Source organism: Prionailurus viverrinus, chromosome C1, assembly GCF_022837055.1.
Source record: "Prionailurus viverrinus isolate Anna chromosome C1, UM_Priviv_1.0, whole genome shotgun sequence".
Classification (NCBI taxonomy): domain Eukaryota; kingdom Metazoa; phylum Chordata; class Mammalia; order Carnivora; family Felidae; genus Prionailurus; species Prionailurus viverrinus.
Window position 1 is genome coordinate 213,820,640 of NC_062568.1, and position 18,183 is coordinate 213,838,822.

The window sequence follows — 18,183 nt, forward strand, 5'->3', positions numbered from 1 at the left end:
CGGCACCCGCTTCAAGTAATGCCTTTAGAAACAACTATTTTGGTCAGAAATATTTCTGAAGCTGTGTCACTGTGTATCACCTTCCCGAGGTGCCTTTACCTCCTGTCCTGTCCCTGTAAGGCCTTTCCTGATGGTTCTGCGGACTTTCACTGCAGGTCAGTGCTGGTGACACGAGATTGCTTTCTAGAGGTCTAGCGTGCACCCTGCCCGCCCCTCTGTCCTCTGCCTGGCCTGTTCTGTAGCTGTGAATAGATGGCACGGTTGAGAGCAGGAACTAAGAACCCACACACGCTTTTTAAAGATACTTCTTCTTGGGAAAGATATTTTTGTTTTCATCAGTAAGTATACATGGAGTTTCTGTAATGGAAACCACGTCAATTTATTCTGAGTGCGTATGTGCAGAATAGGGAAGTTTATCTAGACTGGGAACTCTAACAAACATGCTTCCTGGGTCCTCCAGACAATTTCCCCCAGATATGTTTCAATCTCAAGAAAATAAATAGCCATTGTTAATTAAGTATCTGGTGATTATAATATTAACTCTGTGACTTTTGCATAAAATCTCCTTTGTGTGTTTGCAGAGGACGATGAGGCCCCTGGATAAGCCACGTTTGCACGGGGGAGCCAATTGTTAAGAGATGTTGATATATCCTCAGTGTGGGGATACATTGGTCATAATTATGACTGACTTAGTCATGTTCTTGGTCGGAAATGCAACCCCCAATTATGACATTCTCTTGGGAAAATAAGTCTCTGGTTTAACGGGATGATTTTGTTTGGACTCTGATTTAAGGAATGGTGTCCAGTAAGACTGGGGTGGAGCGGGGTTAAGGGTGGGTGGCATGGCTGCTCGTGGACCTGTAAGGACTGAGGTACTGCTTCTGAGTTTACTGGCATCCCAGGACCCGTTTTGGTGGGAGAGCAAGATGTCCCTGAAGCAGGGGCCTGCTGGATGCCATATTCAGTCTTCTTAGAATTGCTGTGCGGGCATTCTGACATCGTTGGGGGGAAGGGGGGTCATGGGTTCAAGATCATTGACATGATGTTGAGGTACAGAGCTGGTGAATAGTAGTAATTATAATTTATCAATCCAGCCCTTGGTGGCATTTTATAAGTTCTGATGAATGCTGAAGAAAGGTGCTCTGATCTATAATAAAATCTTAGCTCTCAAATTTGGTTCCTTTTCTCGTCTGCTTCATTAAGTTCCTCAGCCACTGTTTATTAATTTTTTTATGCTTGCATTTCTGTTTCAGATCTCAGATTCCTTGAAGTGGCATTAAAGAGCACTAGGACCTGAAAATGAGTGAACTTGACCAGTTACGGCAGGAGGCCGAGCAGCTTAAAAACCAAATTAGGGTATGTTGCTACATGTGCGTTTAGTTTATTTTGTAAATCATTTGGATTTCAGGTCAGATGTTACCTGTTTGGGGAAAGGTGGGTTTCAGAGTGACTGCTGAGTGTTTTGGATTGAAACTGAATTTTCGCTGGCCCAGGATGGGCTAATTACAGAGTCAGATATTTGGCCTGGCACATGGCTTTCAGGGTTTTGTTTTCTAGTATATCATTATTTGAATATACCAAAAATGTTTTCAATTTATGAACATCTCTTCTGTATATTTTTTCTTAACCTTGGGAATTTGCTTCATGACATTCCCTTGGTCACTGTGTGGAGTGTGGTGTCTGCTTCCCTCCCTTGTGACTGTTTAGTCGAGGACAAGAAACTGGTTTAAAAATAAGGGTATTAACAACAACAATGGCAAGTGCCTCCGGTGTGCCAGAGGTGTGCTGGAGAAGAGTGCCGGCGTGGACCTGGGCGTCTACAAGTTTTCACAGGCTGTTACATGAGAGCAGGCGCATCTAGCTGAAGATGAACACACCACACATCGTTCACCTGCCCTGTACAGCAAGGAGCTCCCCGACTCTTAAGGTGTGAACCCCAGCCTGTCACTGGCGTGTGCTGTCCCACAGCAGAGCCCTTGCACTTTGGAAAGGCAGGACTAGGAGGGTCTGAAGGCGTCAGTTCCGCTCTCCTCCGGTTTTGTGAGACCGTGTTTTTAATGAACATTTTCTGGAGGAACATTCAATGCCAGTACTTGCTCCTGTTCTCAGACTGTTGATGAGAAGGCCTGAGACAAGGAGGGTGGACCCCGGAAAACCTATCCGCAAGACACTGAAGCAGATCCATGTCCGCTTGAGGCAGGGGCTCCTCAAGGCCTAGCTAGTCCCACAGCATCGTTTTCATTTTCAGTGTGTGTCTGAGCAGCAAATTGTTTTTCTGAGTCCATGATGAGATTGGAGCCTGGTTCCTTTCAGATGACCAGCTGTATGTTCAGAAAGCTGGGTGGCAATTGGAGAAAGAAATCATCATCATTGGAGCCAACTTTTTTCTTAAGCTTGAGAAAAGATAATGGAGTTTTTTAAGTTACAGCCAAGAGGAAACAAAGTAGCTTTCAAATTCAGATTTTAAATCTTAACATTTAAAAGATCAGATACATAGCTCAATAAAAATGAGGGAGATTTGGTGTTTTTGCTCTGATCAGACTTGTTTAATATGTCTGTCTACCTCTACCCTCCAGAGTAGAGAAATCAGAACTTTGTGTTTCTAACAGCTATAAATTGTTTAAGTAGAAGATGTTGTTCGTAGTGGATTCAGACCTGTTCACAGCAGATGCAGAAAGTTTGCGTGTTGCAGGAGAGAGACCTCTGGTTTCAGGCAAAACAAATAGCCTGAGAGCTCATGTTGCATCTCTTCCAGTCTTGTGGAGCTGGTTGTGTCGTGAGCCTCAGGCAGCCCCCCGGGGGACAGCGTGAGTGTGGGAGCCACACATGGGGTTTGAAAGTATGAAAAGAGGGGTTCCTGGCTAGCTTAGTTGGTGGAGCGTGAGACTCTTGATCTTGGGGTCCTGAGTTCAGGACCCGCATTGGGCATGGAGATTACTTAAAAATAAAGTTAAAAAATGAAAGTGTTAGAAGAAACAGGCGGAGGGGCGCCTGGGTGGCTCAGTCAGTTAAGCGTCCTACTCTCGATCTTGGCTCAGGTCGTGATCTCAGGGTTCGTGGGGTCAAGCCCCGTGTTGGGCTTGCACTGCACTGGTGGCATGGAGCCTGCTTGGGATTCTCTTTATCCCTCTCTGCCTCCCTCTCTCTCCCTCTCTCTCTCTCTCTCTCTCTCTCTCTTTCTCTCACTGTCACTCTCAAATAGATTTTTAAAAAAAGAAACAGGTGGAATCAATTTTTTTTTTATTTAAAAAAAAAAATTTTTTTTTTAAGAGACAGCAAGAGAGTACATGTGTGAGCAGGGAAGGGGCAGAGGAAGAGAGAAAGAGAGAGAGAGATTGAGAATCTTAATTAAGCAAGCTGCACACAGCACAGAGCCCGATGCGGGACTCAATCCCACAGCCCTAGGATCATGACCCAAGCCAAAATCAAGAATCAGATGCTCAACCAACTGACCCACCCACATGCCCCCAGGTGGAATCAGTTTTTAACAGACTTTGTCTAAACCAGTATATCTAAAATATTGTCATTTCAGCATACAGTTAATAGATTTAAAAAAAAATTTTTTTAAGTGTTTATTCATTTTTGAGAGAGAAAGAGAGAGAGAGACAGAGATAGAGTATAAGTGGGGGAGGGGCAGAGAGAGAGGGAGACACAGAATCCAAAGCAGGCTCCAGGCTCCGAGCTGTCAGCACAGAGCCCGATGCAGGGCTCAAACTCACGGACCACAAGATCCTGATCTACAATTAATAGGTATACATATATATATGTGTGTATGTATACCTATTAATGTTTTATTTATTTTTGAGAGCGAGAGAGAGAGCACATTTTTAAAAAAAAATTTTTTTTAAACGTTTATTCATTTTTGAGAGAGAGAGAGACAGAGTATAAGTGGGGGAGGGGCAGAGAGAGGAAGACAAAGAATCCGAAGCAGGCTCCAGGCTCTGAGCTGTCAGTACAGAGCCCGATGTGGGGCTCGAACCCATGAACCACAATATCGTGACCCAAGCCAAAGTCTGACGCCCAACTGGCGAGCCACCCATGTGCCCCAATTGATAAATATTAAAAAAAAATAGATATTTGGGATGCCTGGCTGGCTCAGTCCGTGGAGCATGCAACTCTTGATGTCAAGGTTGTAATTTCAAGCACCATGGTAGGTGTAGAGAATACTTAAAAATAAAATCTTTATGGGCACCTGGGTAGCTCAGTCAATTAAGTGTCTGACTTTGGCTCAGGTCATGATCTCACGGTTTGTGAGTTCAAGCTTTACATTGGGCTTTACGTTGACAGTGTGGAACCTGCTTAGGATTCTCTTTCCCTCTCTCTAACCCTCCCCTGGCTCACACACACTTGTGCTCTCTCAAATAAATAAACTTAAAAAAATAAATAAATAAAATGTTTAAAAAATAAAAATAAATTAAAAATAGTATTTTTATTATTTTATATTCCTTTCTTTGTACTGGGCCTTGAGAATTCAGTGTGTCCTACAGGCCTCACTTTGTCTTGCTGTGTCTCATGTACGAACTGGACCGCCCCGAGGAGAGCACCTGAACCACAGCCTTTTGTACACCCATCTGCCCTGGGCCAGTCTCAGGAGCCACATCTGTGCGGTTTCTTTGTACAGCCCAGGAACGGGCAGCAAAGGCTGTCCCAAGTCCATTACACCAAACAGGAAGAGAAGGCTTTCTTTCAAAAAGAAAAAAGTCTTTTCTTTCTGATTGCCCAAGGAATACATACGTGTTAAAGAATGCAGGGCGTAGGGAGTCCAACAAGCAATGGTCGGTGACTCTAAGAAGGTTTGCTTTCTCAGATTTGTGTTTGAGCTGAAGGACCCCAAGGACCATCTCATCCTACTTTACATGGTGAGGAAACAGGGGCTCGCAAAGGGATGCTGATCAAACCGTGGCATGTCTCAAAGTACATGAGCTAATCAATGGATCCAGGAGAAACTCGTCAAGTACAGGCGCAGACCATTGACAAGGTGACCGTGCCAACCGTCACCAGTGCGAAGGCTCAGTGCACGACAGAGTCCCAGGTCCGACTGAGCAGAGTAGGCGCCTTCTCCGGGTCCCGAGCAGGAGGAGGCCTCCCTGTGTGCTCGCTGGTTTGGAGGTGCCGTGGTTTGAGGGGACAAGAGATGACCTGCTACCTTCAGGGCCGTTTCTCTCCGCGGCCGGCATGGAAGCCGTCGCACTAAGTAGTGGAGCCGTCACACACATTCTCACCAGGCCGTGAAACTGGAAGTTAATCTGCAGGATGGGTGGGCTGTCTGTGTTTAGGAAGCAGTCACAGAGACTGCCTCCATTAGAAGACTTCTTCCTGTGGCATAGGCAGTCAAAGATGCTCGTTCTGAGAAATGCTGCCTTCGGCGACGTCCAGCACTTGTTGGCTCAGATGAAGCCCGAATTGGAGTTTCTGTTTAGTTTTTTAAAGTGGCTTTTCCTGGGGCGCCTGGGTGGCTCAGTCAGTTAAGCGCCCTACTTGGGCTTAGGTCATGAGCTCACGGTTTGTGAGTTCGAGCCCCACATTGGTCCCTGTGCTGACAGCTCAGAGCCTGGAGCCTGTGTCTTCCTCTCTCTCTGGCCTCCCCCACTAGTACCCTGCCTGTCTGTCTGTCTCTCTCTCTCTCAAAAATAAATAAAAACACTTTTAAAAAGTAACAAGTAAAATAAAATGGCTGTTCCCTCCGTTTACCAATAGTATTCCCATGGTCTATTGTGTGGTATGGTATGAAATACAGTTCGATCTCCGTACACTATCCAAAGTGAAGTTGCTTAAGTCCCGTGGTTTATTTTTCCCCACGTAAAAAATTCTCATTATTCTTTTTTAAAACTTAAAGCCATGTATAACATCAATAAGAATGGTATTGGGAAATAAATGTTAAACTTGTACTCGGTAGGTAGAATCCACCAATGAAAGACTTGCTACTCTGGACCTTCCCTCTGCTCGTCCCTTACCCCAGATCGAGGCGCTGGCATAGAAATACTTCATGGCGTAATTTTTTGGTGTTTTAATTATTTAATCCATTAAGTAGAATTAATCAAGCAGAATGACTTCTATTGGATAATTAAACCTGAATTTGAAATCTAGAACTTTGGTACATTTATAACAACAGTCTTTCTGACTCTGTTTCCATGTTCTCAGTTGGTTCCTCCCAGCTTCGTGAAATAAAGATTACCCCGCAGTGAGGCAGTCTGCCCTAGAGAATGGCGTCCTGGGGTCCCACCGGAGCCTGTGCACGTGTGTAAATGCTGTCATGTGGCCAGCTGTCATTTTGAAAGCAGCTAATCAGATGGCTACGTAATGGAAACATTTTTCTTACTAGAGATTTCTTATGATTTCCTTCGAAATTATTCCTACACTCAAATTTTGACCCTTTTTAAAAAAAGCTCTTGTCTCATTTTCCTTCATAATTTCCTATATTTCCTAGTAATTTTGGTCACTGAGGAACAACAAAAACATCTTCATTAGCCTTAGCATATCCCTGTTCATACCTGCTTCCCAAGGTCATTTTATAGATAACAGATGCAAGAGCCGGAAAGTCTTAGTTGAATTTGATTGTCTTGATTCCGGATCCTTTGCTCTTTTTCATAGAGTTTAGCATTAGGTATTGTTTGGCTTGAAAACAAACCCAGGGACACCTGGGTGGCTCAGTCGGTTAAGCGTCTGACTTCAGCTCAGGTCACGATCTCCCGGCTTGTGGGGTCAAGCTCCTCACTGGGCTCTGTGCTGACAGCTCGGAGCCTGGAGCCTGTTTCAGATTCTGTGTCTCCCCTCTGTCTCTGCCCCTTCCCTGCTCGTGCTCGCTCGCTCTCTCTCTTTCTCAAAAATGGATAAACATTAAAAAAAAGAAAACAGAATCTTAAGATAACATGATCTGGAGGGAAAGTTCTTTGGGCTAGATGTCCAGTGCTTTTTGGACTTGTTTCTCTGAGCCTCACGGCTCCCGCGCCGTTAGAAAGACAGAGCAAGGTGCACAAGCAGGTCTGTGGACAAGCGTAGGCGCCCTGGCCAGCAGGAGGGGGAGCCGCAAGGGCGATTCTGGGGCCGCAGGGGTGCGGTGCTGGCTAGGAGGTGAGCCGCCGGCCTCGAACGCGGCGGGTATAACCTGGAGCATGGGAAGCAGGACTGCCAGCGGCCCCGGACTGTGTTGGAGCAGAGGAATGGGGAGAGGGCGTCATCCTCTTGCTTTTCGCTTTTGCTCCTGGCAGTCCGTGGAGGCGCTCCGAAGCTTTGGCGCGAGGACCTGGGATTGAATGTGTGTGACGCGTTACTGACTCCCCCTTTGTCATTCTTTTTCCTAGGATGCCAGAAAAGCGTGTGCAGATGCAACTCTCTCTCAGGTAAGGACCCATTTACGCAGCGTCGCCCGCCTGGCATTGAGGCTGGTGCCCGGCGGCACCTACATTTGTTGCCTCGAGGGCGAGCTGCACTCTGGCCCTCTCCTCTCACACAGCGAGGGTATAAACGCTGCTGGAAGCATTGCACTCAGAAGGCACTGGGAGTAGAGGTTTTTTACATGAAAGATTAATGTCTCACAAGCCTTAGGTAATTACTATTACGGAGGTCAGAATTGCAAAATATGACAGTCTTAAGATAGTTTGAAGCTCTTCTCCTTAACACGGTTTGCCTCAGAACTTGGCTTTCGAAAAGTCCAGTTTAGCAGATCCCCAGAAAGTTGCACACCAATTACGAGCCAGCAGGTCTGCTCCTAGATACAACCCGAAGGAATCAAAACCTGGTGCTCAGACAGGTATATGCACGTGTGTGTTCTCAGCTGCCCCGTTCACGGTTTCCAGAAGGTGGACACAGCCACGGTTTCTGTGAACGGATGACCGCGTCAGCACAGTGCAGTCCCTTCACACGGCAGAATATTACTGAGCCGTAACCAGGAAGGCACTAGGGGTGTATCTAGTGCAGGGATGAACCTCAAACAGGATGCCCTGTGAAAGCCCGGACGTACACGCAAGGGCACACGGTGCGGGGCTGCCCAGAGCAGGCAGACCCCCGGAGGTGGTGCAGGTTGGGGGCTGCCCGGAGTTCGGGCGGGCCGGCGGGACTGTGGTGTTTCTTCGGGGGGGCGAGGGCGTCCTGGGACTCGAGACAGCGCGGTGCTTGCACAGCAGTGTGAACGTGCTGAACGCTGCGGGCTTGTTCACTTTAAAACGGTGAATTGCACCTCATTAAAAGTCCAAAGAATTAAGCAAACGCGAACGAAAATTATGTCCGTACTTGTACTGAGGATGGCTAAATGTGCTACGTTGTCCCAGTGCCTTTGGGGACGTGCTGTAATTGGAGTTAAACAGTAAGTTAGAAAAAACTGCCCTTCATAGAATTCCTAAATTTGAATTCTCAGATATGCTTGGGACTGTGCATTTTTGAAGCCCACAGTTGGGGTGCCTGGCCAGCTCAGTCAGTAGAGCACACAGCTCTTAGTCTCAGAGTCGTGAGCGTGAGCCCCATGTTAGATATTTAAGCAGAGATTACTTAAAAATAAAATCTTTTTTAAAAGGGCCCCATTATTGCAGTAATACTCAGTCTATCTGTCAGCTCCGAATCGTTACTGTCCGTTTTTACGTGTCACGGTGAACCCGCGGGTATTCACGTCTGGCTCTGTGCCGTAAGCAGCAGCATAGTCCGCATCAGTGCACGGCCTGGTCGCTGCGGACAGTGTGTGAGCCGCGGGCCTGTGTTCGGTTGTGATGGAGGCTGAGACTAATGTGGAAGGAGGGCGGGAGGAGCTGCGCCTGGACAAGCAGTTGGAGGAAGTGGGGGAGACTCGGGCAGGCCGCGCACCTGTGGACGGGCGCCGTGTGTGCGCTCTGGGGGGGACGGAGCTCCTGAAAAGCAGGTAGAGCAGTGGACTTCCTACAGACCACGAAAGGAAGGTAGGTACCACGGTAAGCAGGAGGAGTCACAGGGAGAGCCAGCCGGGTGACCGGCGGGAGATGGGTGGGCACAGCGCCTTGGGCAAAGGGCACAGCCGGCCCGAGGGCGCTGGGGCTGCCAAGCAGGGTGCGAGAGGAGGAGAGGAGGCCCCAGGGGAGGTCATTCCATCACAGACTTTTAATTTGCCGTAACTTTTATTTTTAAGATCACAAACAACATCGACCCGGTGGGAAGAATCCAGATGCGCACCAGGAGAACGCTGAGGGGGCACTTGGCCAAAATCTATGCCATGCATTGGGGCACGGATTCCAGGTGTGTGGGGGCATGAGCAGAACATAGTGCTTGGTACTCTCAAGGATTGTTCTGTTTTTCTGAGGGAAGATAAACCTAAAGTCATTCGCTGTTATTTGTAAAGAAACCATGAGGTTGTTAGCTATCTGGGCAGGCCAGGTATAGCATCACAGTGCACATTCCCTGTCCGTATTTCCACTCACATTTCATCACGACCCTCGTCGTGTTGACATGAGCTCCGATTCTGACCTCGCCGCACCCCCTTGCTCTCCCAGCTCCGCTGTGCGGTGCCTGTGTGACTTGGGGAGGTTATACAACCTCTTATGGCGCCTTGTCTTTCCAGCCGTGCCTCACGACTCCTTGGCCCATACCCTCTTAGGTTTCCGTGTCTGGGCTCAGGGATCGTAAACCTACCCTACATTGTAGGGAAGATTAAGTGTGTGGAACCTTACAGCAGTGACCCCAGCATCCCGAGTGCCGCGCGTGGGTTTGCTGTTGGTTTTCTCGGAGCTCCAGCAGACGTGGCGACGCACGACTTAGCTGCTGCCGTTGTCCATTCCTGTGGCCCGTCTGCCCACCTTCCTTTTATCCACCGTCCCAACGAGAAAACTGCCTGCACAGGACTCACTGTGTTAGCTTTAAATTCTGCCCTTATTCAGATGACTTCTTCCTCTCAGTGGTTCATCTCTATCGTGTTCTGGGTCCTTCTCCCCCGTCATTCTCTACACCCATTTCCCTTAACCTGCAGCATCACTTAGGTGAAACCTATTCCGCCCTCTTTTCTTTTTCTTTTAGAGGCTGCTAGAAAGTTTGTCTCTTCTACTTATTCTACCCAAATAAATAAAGTGCTGTGTGACTATAGCATACTGTTTCAGATACCTAATACATGAGTCTTCAAATGCGTCTCTTTGAGTAGCATTTTTTTGTGTGTTTGTCAGAGAGGAATTGCTTGATTTTCTCTTTGTTCATGAAATTGTCTGCTTCAGAGTATAAACAGCTACAGAACAAAAGAATCTATCTTTAGTTTGTTCTATACAATGTTCTGTACAATTTCAGATGCAAATGAGAGCTAACTTCAATCATTTTAATGATGGCAGTAATCAGAGAGAATAAGAAAGGAGAAAGAAAAATACCCTTGCTAATCAATCTACCTTGGAATTTGTTATCAAAAGTAGACAGTAACCAAATGGTATATTACCTCCAGGGCTTCTCCTCCATCTGTAGCAACATCAGTGTCCTGATTAGACAGGACGTTTGATAGACAGTCCTGCAGCCAGGTTGTACTTGGAACCTGGTACTCAGGAACCCAGTACTTAAAGCCTGGTACTCAGAGCCCAGTACTCAGGGATCCGGCAGTTGGAGCCCGGTACTCAGGAACCTGGTACTTGGTGCCCGGTAGCCAAGTTCCCTAAGCAGTTGCTCTCCTGCAGCAGTCAGGCTCTAGTGTGGGGAGTGGTAGAGAGGACGTGTTCCTCCTACGTCAGGGTGACCAGGGGAAGTTGACCTGCAGGCAGCTGTGTGGCCAGAGCAGTGGAAATGAGGATCGGGGCTGAGGGTGAGGCAGGAGGGCAGGCGGGCACCAGACCATCTAGCTTCCTGATAGTTGTGTGCAAGGCATGTGCCGTCAGGTTCAGAGCACAGATGGTGTTTTGAAAGCCTCAGAGTCAGCAGGAAGAAAAGCAAAGACATGAATGAGCAGCACCGAATTCAGGGTCCTGGGCACCCCTTAAAGAAGGGTGACGTGGAAGACCCTATGGGAGGCTGCTGTGCAAGTCTTGTTCTGTTTCGTGGAGGGTGTGGTGGACACACACACTTGTTTTATGACTGCTCGTGAAACTGCACGGCTCTGTCCGCAGTGCCCTTCTATGGGGGCCTTATTTTGAAATCAAACGGTAGGAAAACAAAACATGATATTTAAAAAAAAATTTTTTTAACGTTTATTCATTTTGGAGAGACAGAGAGAGACAGGGTGCAAGTGGGGGAGGGGCAGAGAGAGAGGGAGACAGAATCTGAAGCAGCTCCAGCCTCCGAGCTGTCAGCACAGAGCCCGACGCGGGGCTCGAACTCAGAGACCGCGAGATCATGACCCGAGCCGAAGTCAGATGCTTAACCGACTGAGCCACCCAGGCGCCCCGAAAACAAAACATGATATTAAGGAGGATCAATGCTCTTCAGAGCCTTTCAGAGATGACTTTTTCTAGATAGCCATGTTTTCTGGGTAGGTAAAGTTTTGCCTTTTTAAAGTCCAAAGTAGTTTTTAAAATTTTGGATGTGCATTTTGCTTACGTTGTCCTTATATTTCCTGCCTCCTTCATAATAAATAAAGGTTATTGCACCAGATTTTTCCGTAACTCAGGGCTCTAATTCCTGAATACCAGTTATCTTATCACGTTTGTGTAATTTGTAGATGCTCTCAAATGTTGCACTGAGTGGCAGTTTGTTTTTCAGAATCACAGGAGACCCCACGATAAGAGGTTTGTGTGTCTGCCCGTGTCAGTGTATATTCTGTCTACCTTTATGTTTATCAACACACGTATTCATTTGTGCCTAAAGTCTCCTTTCTACATTGGCGAGTCTCTTTCAGTTACAGAAGTTAATGTAAAACTTTTTCTCCCCCTGCTAAAATCTGCTGGAGTCTTGTTGTAATTGAGAGCGAGACACAACTAGCCCAGCCAGGCTTGAGAGCCCTCCCTCCTCCAAGGAAATGAAGGGCCGGACGCGTTAGGATGTGGGCCTCTGTGTGACCTCTGTTTTCGGCTTCCCGGAGCTCTCACTTCCTCGCCAGCTCTCGCCTGTGCGTTCTGGGTGGACAGTGCCTCATGGGAACTGACTTGTGAATAGCTGACAGCTCAGGGGCAGAATCACCCCGGTTCTCAGGCGGTTGTCCTGTCTCGGATTAAGAGGTGTCTTTACTCACCTTCTAGAGGATCATCGGACAGCTTAACGTTTCTCTAACCCCTGGGCGAGTCAGCAAATATTAAGCTCTCTGACCAGGAGAGCTTTCTAGAGGTGACCCTCCCAGAGGACGCGCTCCTTTGCCTTGGCTCGGGTGGTCCGTTCAAAGCCAGAGATTGAGCCGCACAGTGAGCGCTATTCGTTACCTGGAAGGAAATAGCTTTAAGTGCCTCACGTGTTTGTAACTGAACCAGGTGCAGGACTTTGCTTTAAGAAACTGCATCTGAAAACTGATAGGACTGGACGTGCACTCGGTTTGGTTCTGTGATACATTTTGCAGTGCACCACTGAAAATGTTTGTGTTCCTTGCCAGACTCATTGTTGACTCCTTGTGAAGGAAGTTTGTGCATCAGAACCTAGAGTTTGATGGAAAGTGTCACAGTGTCACAGTTGTGAGAGTGTCCTGAGTAAATTTTACCTCCAGGTTTTGTTCAGTTCATTAAGCCAAATATGCGTAACCCGTGTTTGATTAAAATCTTTAAAATTAAAAATCTGTTGGGGTGGTGGCCATGTGGCCCCCTCCACACCTAACCCATCCTCCCGTTTTCAAATACCTAGTGTGTCCCGGCAGAGATTTAAAGACCCTTGGGGGTCACCTGTCAGCCTCAGTTGGGGCTGTTGGGTCCATGGGGAGTCCAGAGACGCGGTCCTTCTCCTTGAGGTCTGGCCCTGCCACTGTCCTCTCCTCCGATAGGAGGGGCCCGCGGAAGACTGGCCCTGCACACGTGTCCTTGGGGGAGGTGGGAAACCCTGGGCGCCTGCGCAGCACCTGAGCTCACCCCTGGGGGCAGTGCTGGGATGCCCTACTTAAAAAACAGGAAAGAAAAAAAAATCTGTCATCACACACCATACTGCAGCATATCTCTAGAGCTTCCTTGCCATTCCTTGAAAACAGCACATTTTGTAGGACAGAGTTCTTAGGGTATCTTATGAATAGCTGTGGTTCCCAGAATTACTCATGCTTTCCTTCTGCAGTATCCTGTCTTAATGCTGCAGATATAGACAGTGCACCTTTCAGCACAAGATCTCAAACTTAGCAGTTATCCAAAGCAAGAAAATAGTCTTGAAGAAAATTCATGACAGTTACTAGTCTCTTCTGCTGGACGAGGCACGGTTCCGCTATAGTTAGTCATCTCTTTTAAAAGCAGGTGGGAGGTTAAGTGCCTCCTTAATGTTTCCAGGAGACCTGGAGACTAGATTTAGCTCAGCCGAGGAAATCTCCATGATTTGCTTGTCTCATAAATTTGGAATAGCTAAAAGCTTTATTATTCTTTTATATCTAAGCTTTCTACATGTCTAAATGGAAGCATATTTGTGTATTAAGTGTGTTCTGCCATCTTTGGTTTTTGAAAGATCTGTATGTCTCAGGGCTCCTGGATGGCTCAATCGGTTAAGCGTCAACTCTTGGTTTTGGCTCAGGTCACGATCTCATGGTTCGTGAGTTCGGGCCGCATTGGGATTCTCTCTCTCTCTCTCTCTCTCTTTCTGTCTCCCCCTCTCTCTCCCTCCCTCCTCTCTCTGTCCCTCCCTGCTCACTGTCTGTCTCTCTCTCAAAATAAATAAACTTTAAAAAAGAAAAGGGAAGATTTGTATGTCTCGAATTTGATGAACAGAAACCAAACCTAAGCAGGTAGAAGAGCTCAGCCTGTCCTATCTCAGCAGAGAGTGACTTTAGTGATCTAGTTTGCATTTGAAAGCAAGTGCTCTTGAATCTGCACTGTTATTTGTGGGAGTATTTTCTTCCATGCTTTCAAAGTTGAGTTAACAATCGGACCTTTTGTATTTTCTCATACATCAGTATGCTTTGTCCCAAGCAAATGTGACACTGAAGTGTGTGTTGAGTCACAGATTTAGTTTGTACTGTTGCCTTTGTGTGATGATGTCTGTGGTGCCCATCAGTTTGCTCTTGTCCTCCCCCTCTAGGCTTCTAGTCAGCGCCTCACAGGATGGCAAACTGATCATCTGGGACAGCTACACCACAAATAAGGTAAGGGCTGTGTGGGGTCCCCTCCCTGAGAAGCTGGCCCCGGGGGAGGCGGCCTTTTAATCTCTGGTTCCCTTGTGTAAAACCTCTAACAGGATAGGGAGGGGGCCGTGGTGCTTTCTGTTTTTAGTGTGAAGGCAGATCCCAGGGCTAGCACACGTTAGTAGTCTCGTCTGCACAGACGATTATCTCCTTACAGGGCAGGTGGGAGGTTAAATGCCTCCTGAATGGTTCTGAGAGACCTGGATTCCAGATTTAGCTTCGTCTGGGAAATTTCGTGTTTTCTTTAAAAATGTAGAAATTCGGCTTTTCATTTGGTGGTTAGTTTTTATGAGCGATAACCTGAAAGGCAGTATACTTTGAAGTATAATAAATGAAATTATTTTAAAAACTTAATCCAAGGTTGTGCTGAATGAGAAAGTACTGTCACTGGGTCCAAGCGTATGAAAAGACCAGACTCGGTCGTATTTTCCTGGAGAGTCCTAAGCGTGCACAGACGATTACAGTATTTTTAACAAATTTATCTGAAGCACAGGGAGGTCTGTGGCAGGATTAAATACAATGTGTAGTTTGGTTACTTCACTGAAAACTTTTTGCAAATCAATCTATAGCCATTTTGACACGCCAGTGAAATGTTTTCTTTAACATCGAGTTTGAGTCAGGAGGCTCTAAGGCTGTTACTTATGTGCACATCTGACCATAGATTGTGACTTTATCAAGGCTGCAGATTAAATTGGTGTGCAGGGCTGGATTGCTAGTTAAATTAGTACTTTACTGACTGGCCACGCATATAAATTACTTTCAAAATACTTTTGGCTGTTGTTTTGCTCTGTCACCCTCCGTGCAATGAGAGTTGAAGACTAGAAATAGAGCCCTGGAGTCCACAGTTGGCGTTGTTGAACTTGAATGTGTCTGCATCTCTGTGTTCTGTCATGTAGGTGCATGCCATCCCTCTGCGCTCCTCATGGGTCATGACCTGTGCATACGCGCCTTCTGGGAACTACGTGGCCTGCGGTGGCCTGGATAACATTTGCTCCATTTACAATCTGAAAACTCGTGAAGGGAATGTACGTGTGAGCCGTGAACTGGCTGGACATACAGGTACCTGTTGTCATCAGTAAGCTCAGAGCTGTAGAAGATGGTTGCATTGTGTGCTTTGGACTCTCCCCTCTCGTCAATAATGATTCAATGAGATTGCTTGTAATAATGGCCACAAACACTCTGAAAATGAAATCAAAGACAGGCTTGGATATGCCTTTACCATTGAGAAGCCTTTAGATTGAAGTTGCTGTGGCATCCTGTTTTCAAGGGTCGCAGGGACTTAGGTCACTGCCTGAGTAGCTGGCAGCCACCTTTTTGAGTTTATGTTAACACAGTTGACTCTGTTACCTCCGTCTAAGCCATCTTGTATCTTAAGTGCCTTTCCACAGGGGTTTCCTAGTGTGAACGTGCACGTTTATCCACGTGTATACGTACCGTGCATTCCCGCGCCTACTTGTCCGGACTGGTCATCTGAGCTACTTGACGCCAAGTAGCACTCTTGTGGGATAGAGTGCTGAACACGGCCAGCGTTAAGAGTTCGGTGGTACATTATTTTGCCAAGTTTAGTTTCCCTGCGACACTTGTTATTCATAACAAAAGGCATAGTGTTTCTGGTCTCTTCCTAATATTTTACTTATATTCTCAGTTCTCAAACTTATACCCTGCTAGGCTCACCTGTTTTACATGCAACTAAAGAAATGGTCATAATTAAAGGAGTAAATAATACTGCTTTTGACTCTAGGTAAGCCTTGTGTTAAATTGACTTTAGTCAGATAAAAGTATGTCCATTCTCCTTTTTTTTTTTTTAATTCGTGTGACTCCTTGTGTCGTTTTGTGGAAGTGTAATTAACATACAGTGGTACCAGTTTCAAGCATACAATATAATTATTTAGCACTCTACACATTGCTCAGGGCTCATCATGGTAAGTGTGTTCTTGCTCCCCTGTATTTCACCCTTTTCTCCCCACTCACCTCCCCTCTGGCAGCCACCAGTTTGACGGTATTGGTTGTCCTTCTCAAGATAGGCTCCCTGTATTTTCTCCATTTCTGTCCTGCATTGTCTCCTGCCCTCTGCTTAGTTGGGGGTGATTCCGTCTTACTTTTCTAGTGTGTTAAGGTGGAAACTTAGATCTTTTTCAGATTTAAGCACTTGAACCTATAAATTTCCCTCCAAACATGGCTTTAGTTCTATTTGAAGTATCTTCAAACCCTTTGGATTATTTCTTTGATTCATGGGTTACTTAAAAGTATGTTGCTTAACTTTCAAGTACCTGGAGTTTTCTTAGATAACTTATTACTGATTTATAATTAAATTCCATTATGTTCAGCGAACATATTCTGCAACACTTCAGTTCTTTTCGGTTTATTGGGACTTGTTTTTAAAGGAGCAGATAATCTGTCACAGCGACCGCGCCGCATGCACTTGGAAATGGAGTCTGTTCTGTAAGTGCTGGGCAATGTTCTCAATGTGTTCATTAGAGCCAGGCTTTTGAGCCAGAATTCTTGATACTGTTCAAATCTTCTATATCTTTATTTCTGTAAATTGCTGAGAGAGGTTTTTTTTGTTTTTGTTTTTAATGTTTGTTTATTTTGAGAGAGCGAGAAAGGGAAAGAAAGAATCCCAAGCAGGCCCTGCACTTTCAGTGCAGAGCCTGAGGTGGGACTCAAACCCACGAACCATGAGTGGAAATCAAGAATCGGCTGCTTAACCAGTTGAGCCACCCATGTGCCCCTGAGAGAGGATGCTAAAGTCTCTGGTTATGGATTTATCTTTCTCCCTTTAATTCTGTCAGTTTTTGCTTTATATATTTTGAGCTCCGTTAGTAGAAGTGTATGCATTTGTGTTGTCCTGTCTTCCTGATGAATCGATCCTCTTACCGTGATGAAATGTCCTGTTTCCTTTCAGAATATTCTTTGTTGTAAGTCTGCTTCATCAGATGTGAATAGAGTCACTCCACATTTCTGTTTATTGTTTCCATATGTTTTTTTCCATCCATTTTCTTCCAGCACGACCGCATCTTTATAAATAGAGTCCGTTATAGACAGCTTACAGTTGGGTCTTGCTTTTATCTATTTTAAAGGTGTCTGCCTTTTCACTGGCATGGGGTTCGTTTCTGTGTCACATAATGTTGGCATAGTTGGATTTGGCTTTGTCATGCCACCACCTGCTTTGCCTGCCTGCCTTCTTTTCGGTTAGAATACTAACCCAAATTCTTAGAATCCTAGTTGAGCTTATCTGTTGGCTTTTTTAGTTTCCTCTTTGCATTAATTTTGAGTGGTGTATCTAGGGATTACAGTGTACATTCAAAATTTTTCCAGGTCCATTCAGAGATAATATTGTATCGGTTCATATAAACTTCAAGAACCTTGCAGCCGTAAAGGCCCATTTTTCTGCCCTTCCTCGTTGTTTATGACATTTTCGTGGCTCTTGCCTCTATGTGCCCCCATAAAACATTGTTCTACTTTTTCCGATACACATTCTTAGCTGTTTGAAGAGATTTGAGTTGTCCTTTACGTTTTCTCAATATTTACCATCTCGAGTGCTCCTTCTTCCTGTCCGAGGATGGAAGGAAGGGCTCCCTTTGGCCTGATGCGTTTGTTTTAAGGTTTCTCACAGTTAGTGGAGGTCTGCTAGCAGTGATTACTCTCCATTTTCATTTATCTGGAAGTATAAAATTTGAAAAAGAAAATTTTTTTTTAATATTTATTTATTTGGGGGAGGGCGCAAGCAGGCAAAGGGCAGAGAGAGGGAGACATAGGATCCCAAGCAGGCTCTGTGGTGACAGCAGAGAGTCTGATATGGGGCTCGAACCCACAAACCACGAGATCATGACCTGAGCCAAAAGTTGGACGCTCAATCGACTGAGCCACCCAGTTGCCCCTTCCTTCATTCTTGAAGAGTTTTTTTTTTTTTTTTAAGATTTTATTTTATTTTTTTAAAGGAATCTCTACACCTAACGTGGGCCCGAACTCACAACCCCAAGGTCAAGAATTGCACACTCCGCTGACCGAGCTGGCCAGGTGCC

General features: G+C 46.1%; 1 protein-coding gene across 2 annotated transcripts in view; it reads left to right on the forward strand.

Moving 5' to 3' along the window:
• Positions 1-18,183, forward strand: part of GNB1 (G protein subunit beta 1) — an 89,046-nt gene that overhangs the window by 55,392 nt on the left and 15,471 nt on the right. For both annotated transcript variants that reach the window (XM_047873735.1, XM_047873736.1), the window contains 5 exons: positions 1,254-1,356; positions 7,302-7,340; positions 9,092-9,198; positions 14,056-14,119; positions 15,055-15,217. In XM_047873735.1, coding sequence (XP_047729691.1) covers positions 1,300-1,356; positions 7,302-7,340; positions 9,092-9,198; positions 14,056-14,119; positions 15,055-15,217 — 430 coding nt within the window. In that variant the 5' untranslated portion in view covers positions 1,254-1,299. The remainder of the gene's footprint in view (positions 1-1,253; positions 1,357-7,301; positions 7,341-9,091; positions 9,199-14,055; positions 14,120-15,054; positions 15,218-18,183) is intronic.